The sequence below is a fragment of the Tympanuchus pallidicinctus genome, unplaced genomic scaffold (genome assembly GCF_026119805.1).
Source record: "Tympanuchus pallidicinctus isolate F22 unplaced genomic scaffold, pur_lepc_1.0 scaffold38, whole genome shotgun sequence".
In the NCBI taxonomy this organism is placed as follows: domain Eukaryota; kingdom Metazoa; phylum Chordata; class Aves; order Galliformes; family Phasianidae; genus Tympanuchus; species Tympanuchus pallidicinctus.
The window spans coordinates 318888-330865 of NW_026294756.1; the positions used below are offsets into that span (position 1 = coordinate 318888).

General features: G+C 66.1%; 3 protein-coding genes across 7 annotated transcripts; 2 read left to right on the forward strand and 1 right to left on the reverse strand.

Moving 5' to 3' along the window:
* Nucleotides 1-865: 865 nt before the first annotated feature.
* On the reverse strand, nt 866-4470 carry USHBP1 (USH1 protein network component harmonin binding protein 1). 5 transcript variants are annotated; one of them, XM_052699759.1, is made up of 13 exons: nt 4326-4467; nt 3908-4181; nt 3694-3803; nt 3436-3621; nt 3265-3366; nt 3055-3185; nt 2831-2971; nt 2662-2744; nt 2006-2436; nt 1761-1937; nt 1596-1678; nt 1397-1519; nt 866-1071 (listed from the first exon to the last, which is right to left on the reverse strand). In XM_052699759.1, exons 1-13 carry the CDS (start codon nt 4332-4334, stop codon nt 900-902), a joined length of 2022 nt encoding a protein of 673 aa, XP_052555719.1. In that variant the 5' UTR covers nt 4335-4467; the 3' UTR covers nt 866-899. The 5 variants fall into 5 exon arrangements, with proteins under 5 accessions (XP_052555719.1, XP_052555718.1, XP_052555717.1 ...); XM_052699758.1 differs by having other exon boundaries at nt 2006-2240; nt 2316-2436; nt 3908-4462; XM_052699757.1 differs by having other exon boundaries at nt 3265-3351; nt 3908-4468.
* Nucleotides 4471-4523: 53 nt separating this feature from the next.
* Nucleotides 4524-7329, forward strand: BABAM1 (BRISC and BRCA1 A complex member 1). Its single transcript, XM_052699763.1, has 9 exons — nt 4524-4920; nt 5397-5702; nt 5778-5836; nt 5932-6052; nt 6162-6240; nt 6497-6521; nt 6657-6786; nt 6879-6965; nt 7037-7329. Exons 1-9 carry the CDS (start codon nt 4636-4638, stop codon nt 7235-7237), a joined length of 1293 nt encoding a protein of 430 aa, XP_052555723.1. The 5' UTR covers nt 4524-4635; the 3' UTR covers nt 7238-7329.
* Nucleotides 7330-8318: 989 nt separating this feature from the next.
* ANKLE1 (ankyrin repeat and LEM domain containing 1) lies at nt 8319-11839 on the forward strand (the record flags this gene model as incomplete). The annotated part of the gene is made up of 6 exons (XM_052699892.1): nt 8319-8441; nt 8520-10053; nt 10132-10294; nt 10388-10547; nt 10621-10750; nt 11359-11839. Coding segments are annotated over 6 exons (2283 nt in total), but the record flags the coding sequence as incomplete, so codon positions are not given.
* Between the last annotated feature and the right edge of the window lie 139 nt (nt 11840-11978).

Sequence of the window (11978 nt, forward strand, 5' to 3'; positions counted from 1 at the left end):
TCAGCCCATCCACACCACTGCCAGTGCTCCCCCCCCCCCCCCGAACCCCCTGACGAAGCAGCCTTGTCCCAGCCGAGACAGCAGCCCTACAGCCCCCCTGTGCATCCTACATCCCTACCGTGCATCCCTGCCCTGCACTTCTGCATCCTTCCAGCTCTGTGTCCCTGCCATCCCCCTCCACGTCCCCAGAGTGCTGACAGCCCCACTCCTGCTCTTTTCCCCTAGCAGAACGTCTTCAAGGGATCTTTAGCAACGTGGTCATCTATTATATGCTTATAAACATCTGTGCCCTACACTTCTGCCCCCTGCATCCCTGCCCAGAATCCTTATGTCCCCATGCCCCATCTCTGCCTGGAATCCTTTTATCCCCATACCCCGCACCTTGGTGTCCCTGCTCCCCCCCTTGCCACCCACCCCACACCCCGTCTGCCCACCCGCCATCTGGATATCGATCTGCTGAGCCTTGAACTCCACAGCAGGACGTCCCCAGGGTGCTGCAGCCCTCCATCCCCCCCTGCGGCCCCGTGCTTCGGTCTCCCCAGCGCCCCACACATCCCACAGCCCCGCACGCATCTTCACCCCACGCTCACCCCACTTCTGCTGGGCTCTCATTGCTGTGGGGGACTCACAGCCACCTCCAGCCCCGCTCCTCCCCCCCCCCCCAGCCCCTGACCCCGTGCGGGGTCACTGCTCCTCTTCCTCCTGAATATGCATGGGGCCACCGCCGTCACCTTTGATCCCGCGTCAGGGCGAACGGAACGGCTTCATCTGGGGCCGCGGGAAGGGGGGGGGGGAACGGCTTTGTTACAGGGATGAGCCGACCCCACAGCCCCCCCATCCACCCCCAGTGCGGCCGAGCCACAGCCACGAGCATCAGCGCTTTATTGTCCCCTGCGTCCCTAAATGCAGGTCTCGCCGCCAGCCCTGCGCTGCTCCAAGGCCTGCAGCCGTCGTGCCAATGCCTGCACGCGCTGCGCCTGCTGCTGCTGCACGGCTCCTGCCCGTGCCTCCAGGTGCTGCAGCTGTGCTGCCTGCTTGTGCCGGGCGCTGCGGTACGCCAGGGCCAGAGCGCTGTGGGGACAGCATCAGCGTGGGGTATGGGGATGGGGTGGGGGGGCAGCGCGGGCTGTGGGGGCAGGCTGTGGTGGGTGCATGGTGACCGAGTGCAGGCAGGGAGAGCGGAAAGGGAGACGGCGCTTTGTGCTTTGCGGGAAGGGTGCTTTGCAGGAGGAGATCTTGCTTTGCGGGTGCGCAGGAAGGGACGGCACTTCTGGGGTGCGCAGGAAGGCGGAGAGTTTTGAGAGGGTGCAGGAAGGAACGGTGCTTTGGGGCACGCAGGGGGGACGTGCACAGGGACGGGCAGGAAAGCCCCATGGTTTAGGCTGCCCTTGCCCACCTGTGAGCATGGAAGGACTCTCTGGTGACGGCGATGCACTTCTGGTGCTGCGCACGGCTGACAGCACTGCTCTGCTCCAGGGACAGCACCAGGGCCTGCGCTCGGGCGTGCAGCTGCTCGATGCTGTGGGACACACGCATGGCAGTGCCCGGCACAGCGCTGCAATTAATGCAGCACACCCAGAGCTGTGGGCTCTCACCGTGCCAAAGCACGCTGCAGCTCCTGCGCCGTCCTCTCCGGGTCCGCAGGGCGCTGCGGTGCTGCTGCTCCCATCGGAGCATCCTGCAGAGAGCAGAGGGGGGCAGCAGTGTGTGTGCGGGGGGGGGTCAGCACCGAGCAGCCCCCGGGACGCAGGGAGCCTCACCTCCTCGCTGCTGCTGGAGCTGCTGGAGGGGCTGTGAGCCCCCTGCTCCCGCTCCATGTGCTGCAGCACCAGGCGCAGCGCTGCCTCCCGTGGGCCCTGTGCAGCCGCCAGCACTTCCAAGCCCCTCTTCTCCTTCTCTGCCAACTGCAGCCGCATCCTCAGCTCGGCCATGGCCTCCTGGCAGAGCAATGCTGTCACCATCACCTCCCGTCGTCACCTCCCCCGGGGGACCTCGCTGTGCTCACCTTCAGCTCCGCGATCTCCCGCAGCAGCTCCGCTCTCTCTGGCCGCCTCCAGCCAGGCAGGAGGGCACGAGCATCCTGCAGAGCACGCTCAGCACGGGCACGGATGTCCTCACCACAGCGGGATGGGGCGCGGGTGGGCATGGGGACATGGCTCAGGGACACCTGCACGGCCGCCTGCTCGGCACGCAGCTGCCGGATGGCCTCACGCAGGGCCCCCTCCTCTGACCCGTGGGCGCTGTGTGGACAGGGATGAAGGGGCAGTGAGGTGGGCGTAGGGTGCTGGGACACCTTGGGGATGGGAATGGGGTACCTGTGCAGCCTGGGGCAGGAGCTGACCCCGCTGTCCTTCGGCTCTGCTTGGCCCGGGAGCTGCAGGCTCTGTGTGGGGCTGGGCCCACAGCCATAATCTGCGCTCTGCTTCCCCATGGCTCCTGGGAATGGGATGGGTGGCGTGGCCACGGCGTGCTCAGTGTGCCAGCACCCAGGATGCCCACATCCCCTCAGAATCCCCACAAAATCCCATTATATACCCCTGCACGCCTGCAGCATCCTCCCAATATCCTCCCGCCATCCCCTCAACACAGCCTCCTTCCTCCATCCCCCCACAGATGACCCTCAGCACCCCCACGTCCCTCATCCCCCAGGTTGGCACTCACCATCGTTGGGGCCGTGCCCATCCCTGCCCAGCTTCGCCCACATCCGTTCCAGCAGTGCAGCATAGGCGTCCACGCAGCGCTCACTGCACACAGAGGGGCTCAGCGCAGCACTGGGGCTGTTCCCCCCCCCACCCCCCAAACCCCAACCCCATCCCTGCCCCATCCCCACCTGCATTGCAGTGCCAGGCGCAGCGCGCTGCTGCGTGACTCGTGCTGCCCCAGCACCATGCTGAGCCGCTCCGAATCGCTCTTGCAGTCGTGCAGGGCAGCCGAGAGCTGCTGGTTCACCTCCTTCAGCCTCTCCATGTGCCTGTGCATCGCTGCCCGGTCAGCTCTGTGCCTCAGTTTCCCCACCAGAGGTGCTCAGCAGTTGCTGGGGTCGGGGGGACTCACCCCTGTAGCTGTTGCATCCTGTCCTCCAGCTCCTGGCTGGCACCTTCTGAGGGCAGGGGGGAGAGCGGGCTGTGGGGCTGAGCGCTTTGGTGCTGAGCTTCGTCGTAGCTCAGGAGGCAGCCGGACAAGTCCTGCAGAGGGGACAAGGAGAGCCCAGCACTGAGGGGGATCCCCTAAATGGAGCCCCATCCACCCTTGCCCCGCACTCACCTGGGGGTCCCCCAGTCTTGGAGCACTGCCGAGCCCCACGGCGTCACCCCCAGCACCACCCATTCCTTCCAGCCTGGCCAGAGCCTCCTGCAGCTCCCACACCTGTGTGAACACAGCGCTGAACCCAAGGCCCAAACCGTGGGGCTCAGACCGGTGCTGCCCCACACCCACCTTCCCCTGCAGCCGCTCGCGCTCCCCCTGCAACGCCTGCAGTGCCTCCGTGGTGCGGCTCAGCTCCTCGTCGCGGTGCCCCAGCGCCTCCAGCAGCGCCGCGTTCCTCGCCGCCGCCTCCAGCAGCCCCTCGCCCCTCTCCAGGCCCTGCCACGTCCCCGCCACGCGCTGCAGCTCCTCCAGGCTCTGGAGGCACAAGGCCGTGGGGCAGTGCCCACCCCCGTGGTGTTGGGGCTGTCCATGGCCGCGCTGCCCCACCTGTGCCCACTCTGCTGGCGGTGCCGGCGTGCGCCGATGCCGGGAGATGACGGCGCGTTCCAACGAGCTGACGGCGTGCTGCAGGGCAGCAAAGAGGTCGGGGCGGGGGGCTGGGGAGGGGGCGCGGGGTCAGCTCCTGGCGTGGCGCGGCACGCAGCACCGTGGCACAGCGCAGTGCGCCATGGCAAAGCATGGCACGGAGAGCTGCACCCACCTTCCGGCCCAGTGCCATCGAGCCCTTGAGGCTGCCGCCCATCGGGGCGGGGGCTGCTGGTGCCCCCCGAGTGCTCTTCTTCCTCCTTATGGGGCAGATGCCGAGTGCTGTGGGGGTTTGTGCTGGCCAGCAGCGTGGTGATGTGCTGCTCGTCCCCTGCCGCAGCTGGGTCCTCATCTTCATCCTTGTCCTCGTCCTCATCCCTGCCCTTGTCCTCGTCCAGCCGCTCGCTTGCAAGACGCAGTGGGGAGCAGGGGCTCTGCCCAGCCTGGCCCTGGGGGTCAAAATGTGCAGAGGGGGTGCCTGTGTGGTTGGGGTGCAGTGAGGCTGCTGCCGGATGCAGTTTGGCAGAGATGGGGACAAAAAATGAGCTCTGGGGACCTGAAGCACCCTGTGCCTTCTGGGTCACCCCACTCGCCTCCTCCATCCCACGTCGCCTGCCAGCACCCGGCCCCACAGTTCAGCCCCACAGCTTGGCCCCACAGTGACCGGATCCCGCAATGACCGGATCCTGCTGCTGGTGGGGCCCTGCGGGGCCGCCCCTGGCCTTGGCCACTCTGTGTTCCTGCTGAGATTTCCTCTTCCTCAGCAGCCCCGCTGCATCCTGCACTTAACTGTTGCGCTGCCCTGCGCCGGGTGACGGCCATCCTGGGGGGCTCTGGGGACCCCATCCCCACCCTGAGGCCCCGCTCTGCCCCACGCCGAGCCTCCCGTGCACGTGGCTGCCCATGGAGCCAGCTGGGAGCACCACTCTGCTCAGTGTCCTTGAGTGCAGGAGGATTTGCACGAGTGCAGGACGGTGCGCACGGATTTTTGGGGGTGCAGGAGGCTGCGCGCGTGGGTATTTGGAGTGCAGGGGCTGTTGCACGGCGGTGCACACGTGTTCGGGGTGCGGTGCGCGCCCGGGTGACGCCACGTGTCAGCAGCGCCCGGAGAACTACAACTCCCAGCAGCCCCTGCGAGGGGGGGCACTTCCGGGTTGCGCCGAGCGGGGCTCGGGCGGCCGAGAGCGGGTGAGAGCGGGGATGAGGGGCAGCGGGGGGGGGTTGGGGTCCGTGTGTGCCGGGGGGGGGGGGTGCAGAGCGAGGGGGAGGGCACGAGAATGGGGTGCGTGGAACGGGAGGGAGAGGGGTGGGGGTGAATGGGGCGAGGGGGTGTGCAGAGTGCGGGGTGTGGGAGGAGAGGGTGCACAAAGCTGGGGGTGCGCGGGTGTGGGGTGCACGGAGCTGGGGGTGCACGGAGCTGGGGGTGCAGGGGTATGGGGTGCACAGAGCAGAGGATGCGTGGGGTACGGAGTGCACAGAACGAGGAGTTTGTGGTTGTGGGGTGCGCGGAGCAGGGGGTGCCTGGGGATTGGGTCACACGGTACGCATGGGGTATGGGGTGCACTGAGCAAAGGGTGCACAGCATGAAGAGAGCACGGATACGGGGTGCACAGAGCTGGGGTGCAATGAGCCCCCGCCCCTCACAGCCCCCCCCTCCCCCCCAGCTCGGTGCCATGGAGCGCAGCTGCGGGATGGACACGTCTGGGCCGGGCAGTGCTGCTGAGGAGGAGGAGGAAAAAGCTCCGGAGCAGCGGCCCCGCACTCGCTCCAACCCTGAAGGTGCTGAGGATCGGGCACTGAGCGCTCAGAGCAGTGTGGGCAACCGCAGTGAGGGCGAGGGGGAGGCGGCCAGCAGTGAGGACAGCCCCCAGGGCACCGCAGCCCCCGATGGCACCGCCTGGCCCGGCCCTGCACACCCCCCTCCCGAGGTGCAGGTGAAGACGCCGAGGGTGAACTGCCCTGAGAAGGTGGTGAGTGCGTGGTTCGGGGGGGGGGGGGGGGCTCGGTTGTGGGGTGCAGGGCTCAGCCATGGGGGTCTCACCCAGATCATCTGCCTGGATCTGGCTGAGGAGATGGCTCTACCCAAGCTGGAGTCGTTTAATGGGTGAGTGAGTGGTGGGGCTGGTGTGGGGAAGGGGTGAGAGGGGGGGACCCTGCTGAGCGCTGTGCCCCCCCCTCCTTTCCCCAACATCCTGGCAGCTCCAAGACCAACGCACTGAACATCTCACAGAAGATGATTGAGATGTTTGTGAGGACGAAGCACAAGATTGACAAGAGCCACGAGTTTGCACTGGTGGTGGTGAACAATGATGCCACGTGGGTGAGTGGGGATGAGGTGGGATGGGGATGGGGATGAAATGGGGATGGAATGGGATGGGGATGAAATGGGGATGGGGATGGCTCTGTGACCCTCACCTGCCCCCTCCCAGCTTTCAGGGTTCACCTCGGACCCCCGTGAGGTCTGCAGCTGCCTCTACGACCTGGAGACCGTCGTCTGCAAGTCCTTCAGTATCCACTGATACTGGGGCAGGAAGGGGTCTCAGTCCATTCTTGCAGAGGGCAGAGACCCACGGTGCCCCTGGTGCAGCTGACTCTGTGCTATGGGTGTGATGCCAGCTCCTCCACAGCCACCAAATGGCATTTCTGGAGGTTTTGCCCCCAGTTTTGTCCCATTCTGCTGCATCACTGGTGCGCGTTGGGTTTGGTTATGGGGGTGGGGGGGGGGGTTCTGTGTGCCAGCACTGCTCCTTACCTCACACCGCAGATCTGGATGGGCTCTTCAACCTCATGTGAGTCCATACAGCTGGGGGGGCAGCGCTGGGGGGGTCAGGGCTGGAAGCTCCCAGCGCAGAGCAGCCCCTGGGGGGTGTTATTGGGGCGGGGGGAGGCATTGCGTGGCGCTCAGTCCCAGCATGGCATCACAGCCAGCAGAAGATCGAGCTGCCGGTGACGGACAACGTGCAGACCATCCCGCCACCCTACGTGGTGCGCACCATCCTGGTGCTCGGCCGCCCCGGCTGCCAGCCCCAGTTCTCTGTGTCGGAGCAGATGAAGGTAAGGAACCCCCCCCTCCTCACCCCCCTGGGCTGAACACCAATTTCTGCACGCTGGTGCATGCGGAGCCGTGCTCGCTTCTCCCCCTGCAGAAGATGCTGCAGTGCCCTTATTTCTTCTTCGACGTCGTCTACATCCACAATGGGGCGGAGGAGAAGGAGGATGAGACCAGCTGGAAGGTATGCATGGAAGGAGTGGGGGGAGACAGCGCTGTGCCACCCCCCTGCTGCTCACATCCTTTGCCCCTCAGGAGCTGTATGCCTTCTTTGGTAGCTTGGACACCAAGGGCACCAACTACAGGTATGAGGTGACTCTGACGGGGCCAGCGGTGGAGCTGCACAACTGCATGGCCAAGCTGCTGGCGCATCCCCTGCAGAGACCCTTCCAGAGCCATGCAGCATACAGCCTGCTGGAGGGGGACGAGCCCCCCGAAGTGGAGGCCACCGTCTGATCTGGGGAAGGGCCACCCCACGGCCACCACACCATTGGGTTTGGGTGCACGGCCGTGGAAACGGGGAAAAAAGAGATGTTTTCCTGCCTGGCTGTGGTGGTGGTGTGGTGGTTTCTGTACTGGAGATGTGAGGGAGGTGAGGACGCCCAGGGGGATGTGAAGGATGCTGTGGATGGCAGGGGATATCCGGGGGCACAGGGCAGCACTGGGGCTGCTGCTGGACGTGGTGAGGGGCTGGGAGGGGTCATAACTGGGAGGCACTGGGTGGTGACGATGCAGGGTAGTGGGAAGCATCGGGCAGTTATGCGCGCAGCGCTGCGCGGGGCACTGCGTGCAATGCTGGAGCGCGGCGCTGGGTGGCGCTGGTGCGGAGCGCTGGAGGCACCGGGCGGAAGTGGGGCAGGCAGCGGGCGCCGCAGCTCGGCATTTGTGGTCACGCCCCCTTCGTTCTTCCCCACATCCGGCGGAAGGGCGTGGCGGCCTCTGGCCTCCTCCTATTGGTCGCCTCGCCCGCCAATCAGCGGCGGCGCGCGGGGAATTCGAAGCTGGGAGGCGCGTGCGCAGGGCGGCATGAATGGCGCGGGGCGGCGCGGGGCGGCGGGGCGGCTGTGCGCGGCGCTGCGGGGCGGGCGCGAGGAGTAAGAGGGCATCGGGATGGGATGGGATGGGATGAGACGGGATGGGATGGGACGGGACGGGTCAGGGGTCGAAGGTTGCACGGGGAAGGGTCGGGCGTTGCAGCAGCCCGGGCTTCGCGGCGGCGGCGTGGGCTTTGCAGCCCGGGCTGTCGCTTTGCCGTGTGGCCGAGGCTCAGGTGATGCTGCGGTAGGGGCGGTGACCCCGCGTTGTCCCCCCGCAGGGCGGTGGAGGTCCTCCTGCGGCACGGGGCCGACCCCAATCTGCTGCTTTCAGGGGGGTTCGCCCCCATCCATCTGAGCGCTGCGGGGGGGTCCGGGGGAGGCGTGCGCTGCTTGCGGCTGCTGCTGCGCTACGGAGGGGACCCCAATGCCAGGTAACGGCCTTGGGGAGCTCGGCTCCGTTCTGCCGAGTGGGAGCGGAGCCCCCGAGAGGACGGCGGTGACGCCGGTACGGTGGTAGGGCTGCCGAGGGGCTCACGCCGCTGCACGTCGCTGCGTCCTGGGGGAGCTGCGGGTGCCTGGAGCTGCTGCTGCAGAACGGGGGGGACCCGGAGCTGCGGGACCAGGTTAGCGCTGGGGGCGGCGCCTCGGAGCCCTCCGTCCCTGGTGGGAGCGATACCAGCAGCGGTGTTCCCTCCCTGCAGGACGGGAAGCGAGCCATCGACCTGGCGCTGGAGCAGGGCCATGGGCTGTGCGTGCGGCTCCTGCGGGACTGGAGCCTCCCGGCCCCCCAGGGACTCCGGCGCTCACTGTCCTTCTTGTCCGAGGATTGCAGCGCTGCGGAGCTGCTGAGCAGCACTCGCGTGACCCAGCTGGAGGAGCCCGGGCTGGGGGGCAGCTGTGGGCTGGGGGAGCCCTCGTGCTGTGCTCAACCCTCCTTGGGTTCCTCCCTCACCCCAGGGTGTCCGGCTCTGCCTCTGCAGCCCCTGGCATCCAGCACACTGCTCTGGGCTGGGGGTGAGCATGAGGAGGTACCCCTAAAGGGAACGGGGGCGTGCAGCTCCTCCCTGCAGCCCACTGCTGGGGCCAGGAGCCCCCCCCAGCCCCTGCGCTGCAGCAGGGATTGTGGGGTGTTGGAAGCAGGAACCAGAGGCCATGATCTCCCTGGGGACAGCAGTGAGGATAGCGAGCATTTCCTCACTGCAGTGGAGATGTTGGAGCCCAGCAGGGCTGGGGTGTGCCCAGGAGAAGCCCCCTCCTCAGCAGGACCCTGTGAGCTGCCTGCCCAGAACCCCTCAGCTGCGGAGGAGCTGCCTGTGCTGTTCCAGGGCTGCAGCCTCGAGGGCTCCCTCCCCTGCAGCCTGGAGCTCCCTTGCAGCCCTGCTGTAGGGGATGTCACTTCACAGGGGCTGCAGCATCCCCAGTTCTGCCATGTCACCCCCCGCACCAAGATCCGCCTTCAGGCCTCAGCAGCGAGGCTCAATGCTTCCTCCTCCTCCTCCTCTCTTTTTGATGCCAGCCTGGAGAAGCCCCGCAGGCCCCCCCGGATCAGAGCACCCAGGGGCATCCCCAGCGACCCTGCCACCACCCCAGGGCACTGTGTTGCCCTCGGCGGTGAGGATGTGTCTGGTGGGGATGCAGAAAGCACAGGGTCCTCAGATGACACCCAGATCCTTCCCAGGACCCCCAGCCAGCCCCTGGGGACCAGCAGCTCCAGCCCCACAGTGCTGCTAGCTCCTGGGGATCACGGCTGTGCCCAGAACCCTCTGTCGGGTGCTGAGGGATCCCTCAGCCCTACTGTGCTGCTGGGTCCTGGGGATCCCAGCCACCCCCAGGATTCCCCATCAGATGCTCAGTGTTCTCCCAGCTCCACAGTGCTGCCGGCTCCTGGGGACAGTGACAACCTCCAGGATTCCCCATCACATGTTCAGAACTCCATTCCTGCCACTGACCCCAGGATCCCGGAGCCAAGGACCCCACCGATGCCGTGCTCGCCTGCGGACCGCAGTCCCCACCACCCCGTGGATCCCGACGGATGCCCGCCCTCTGAGTGGCACAGTCCCAGTGCTGAGACCACCGGCCCTGGGGACGGGGACCAAGTGCAGTCCCTGCGGGTGCTCTCAGATGAAGCGCTCCTCCGGAGGCTGCGGGCGCTGGGCTACGACCCAGGCCCCATCACAGCGCTCACCCGGCGCGTGTACCTGCGGCGCTTGGAGGAGCTGAGCCGCAGCCCGGCAGGTGAATCCTGGGGACCTCCATCCCCGTAGTGCTGGGGGGGCTCAGGATGACCCCAATTCCCCCCCCCCCCCCTTCCAGGGCACAGCCCTGAGCTGACAGATGCGCTACGCACCGGCCGTATCCCCAACTGCACCGAGGACGAGACGGTGTTGGCACAGCAATTCGACCGCCCCGACCGGAGCCGGCATTGGCGCGAGGGGCTGCTCAAAGCCAGCTTCAACTACCTCCTGCTCGACCCCAGGTAGGGCTGTGCCGCCTCTTGGGCCGCCCCTGAGGCTGGGAACCCGACATCTGGAGGTTCTTTGTGCCCCCGGGGTGGGATTTGCACCCCCAGGACCACGCAGGAGCTGCCATTGCGCTGCCACCGCCTGAGCCCCATGGAATGCTTCAGGACCTTCGTTGATGCCATCTTCTACGTGGGCAAAGGAACGCGTGCCCGGCCCTACAGCCACCTCGCCGAGGCTGTGACCCAGCACCACATGGGGACAAGGAAGGTGGGATGGGGTGGCTGTGGGGTGGATCGCATGGGAAAGGAGGAGGCTTTACGGGCACGGGGCTGTCCTGCAGGGCTGTCCCAAAGTGCGGCGCATCCTGGAGATCTGGGCAAGTGGGATGGGTGTCATCTCTCTGCACTGCTTCCAGAGCAGCGTGCCGGCTGAGGCGTACACGAGGGAGGGCTGCTTGCTGGAGGCCCTGGGTGAGCGGGGGATGGGGGTTTGTGAGGGCTGGTCCCCCCTCGTGTATGGCAGCAGGGGGATGCAGCCCGTCCTGGCACACATGGAGAGATTCCATGGAGAGAGGGGAGATTCAGGCTGGACATTGGGAAGTATTACTTTTCAGAAAGGGTGGTCAGGCACTGGAATGGATGCCAAGGGAGGTGGTGGAGTCACCGATCCTGGGGGTGTTGAAGGAAAGGCTGGATGTTGTGTGGAGGGACGTGGTTTAGTGGGAGCTATTGGGAATAGGTGAACAGTTGATCTTTTAGGTCTTTTCCAACCTTGGTGATTCTATGATTCTATGAGAGCTGGGGGTCCCTGGATAGCAACACAAGGTTTGGGTACAATGCCCCAAACTGATCTCCTGCGGGGAAAAGATGGGTTGGAGCAGCTGTTAATGGGACCCCATGGGTGCTAACGGGGGGTTTGTCACTATAGGGACGTAGGTGCTAAGGGGGGACCTCAGGCGCTAAAGGGAATCCCAACCTCATGGGGCTGCGGGTGCTAATGGGGACCTTACAGCCATGCGGGTGCTCACGGGGACCCCATGGCAAGCACGGTGTGGGAGCTGTGTGCGCTGACCCCGCAGGGCTGCGTGCCGTCACCAACCAGAGGAAGGGGAAGTGCTATGGCGTGGCAGCCAGCTGGTCCCCGGCACGGCGCCGGCGCCTGGGCGTCCACATGCTGCACAGGGCAATGCGCATCTTCCTGGCCGAGGGCGAGCGGCAGTTGCGGCCAGCCGACATCCAGGCTGGGCGCTGAGCCCCCCTCCAAGGCCTGGAGGCACCCCCTGCTCTTCCCGAGGAGGCGGAGGCCTGAGTGCCTGGTTTGTTTTTTTTACGTCGTGAACGATGACGAGAACGTTTCTATTTATTTTCTCTCTACCCCTAAGTGGTGATGAGTAAATGGCTGCAACAGCTCAGAGCCGCGCCTGCTGTCCGGCTTTGCGTCCCCGTGGTGGAGTTGGATGTGGCTGCAGATACAACACAGCTTTACATCATGGTGCGGGTTCTGCCTTTGTGCAAGCGATGGAGCGAGCGGCGCAGCCTGATGGGTGGGAGCTGCAACCCGGTGCCGATGGCAGCTCCTGGGCTGGGGGTACAGGGGAGCAGAGCCGTGATCTGGGCTTGGTGCGTGGAAATGCATCCGAACCCACGTGTTTGTGGTTAAAATTCTGCAGGGTGGGCGTGGGTTGGTGCCAGGAGAAGG

Coding starts and splice junctions, on each gene's coding strand:
- BABAM1 (XM_052699763.1), top strand. CDS start 4,636: ATGGAGCCAGCTGGGAGCACCACTCTGCTCAGTGTCCTTGAGTGCAGG. Junction 6,522..6,656: donor GATGGGCTCTTCAACCTCAT/GTGAGTCCATAC, acceptor ATGGCATCACAG/CCAGCAGAAGATCGAGCTGC. Junction 6,966..7,036: donor AGGATGAGACCAGCTGGAAG/GTATGCATGGAA, acceptor TTTGCCCCTCAG/GAGCTGTATGCCTTCTTTGG.
- USHBP1 (XM_052699755.1), bottom strand. CDS start 4,334: ATGGAGGAGGCGAGTGGGGTGACCCAGAAGGCACAGGGTGCTTCAGGT. Junction 1,938..2,005: donor GGGAGATCGCGGAGCTGAAG/GTGAGCACAGCG, acceptor TTGCTCTGCCAG/GAGGCCATGGCCGAGCTGAG. Junction 1,072..1,396: donor GAGTCCTTCCATGCTCACAG/GTGGGCAAGGGC, acceptor CTGTCCCCACAG/CGCTCTGGCCCTGGCGTACC.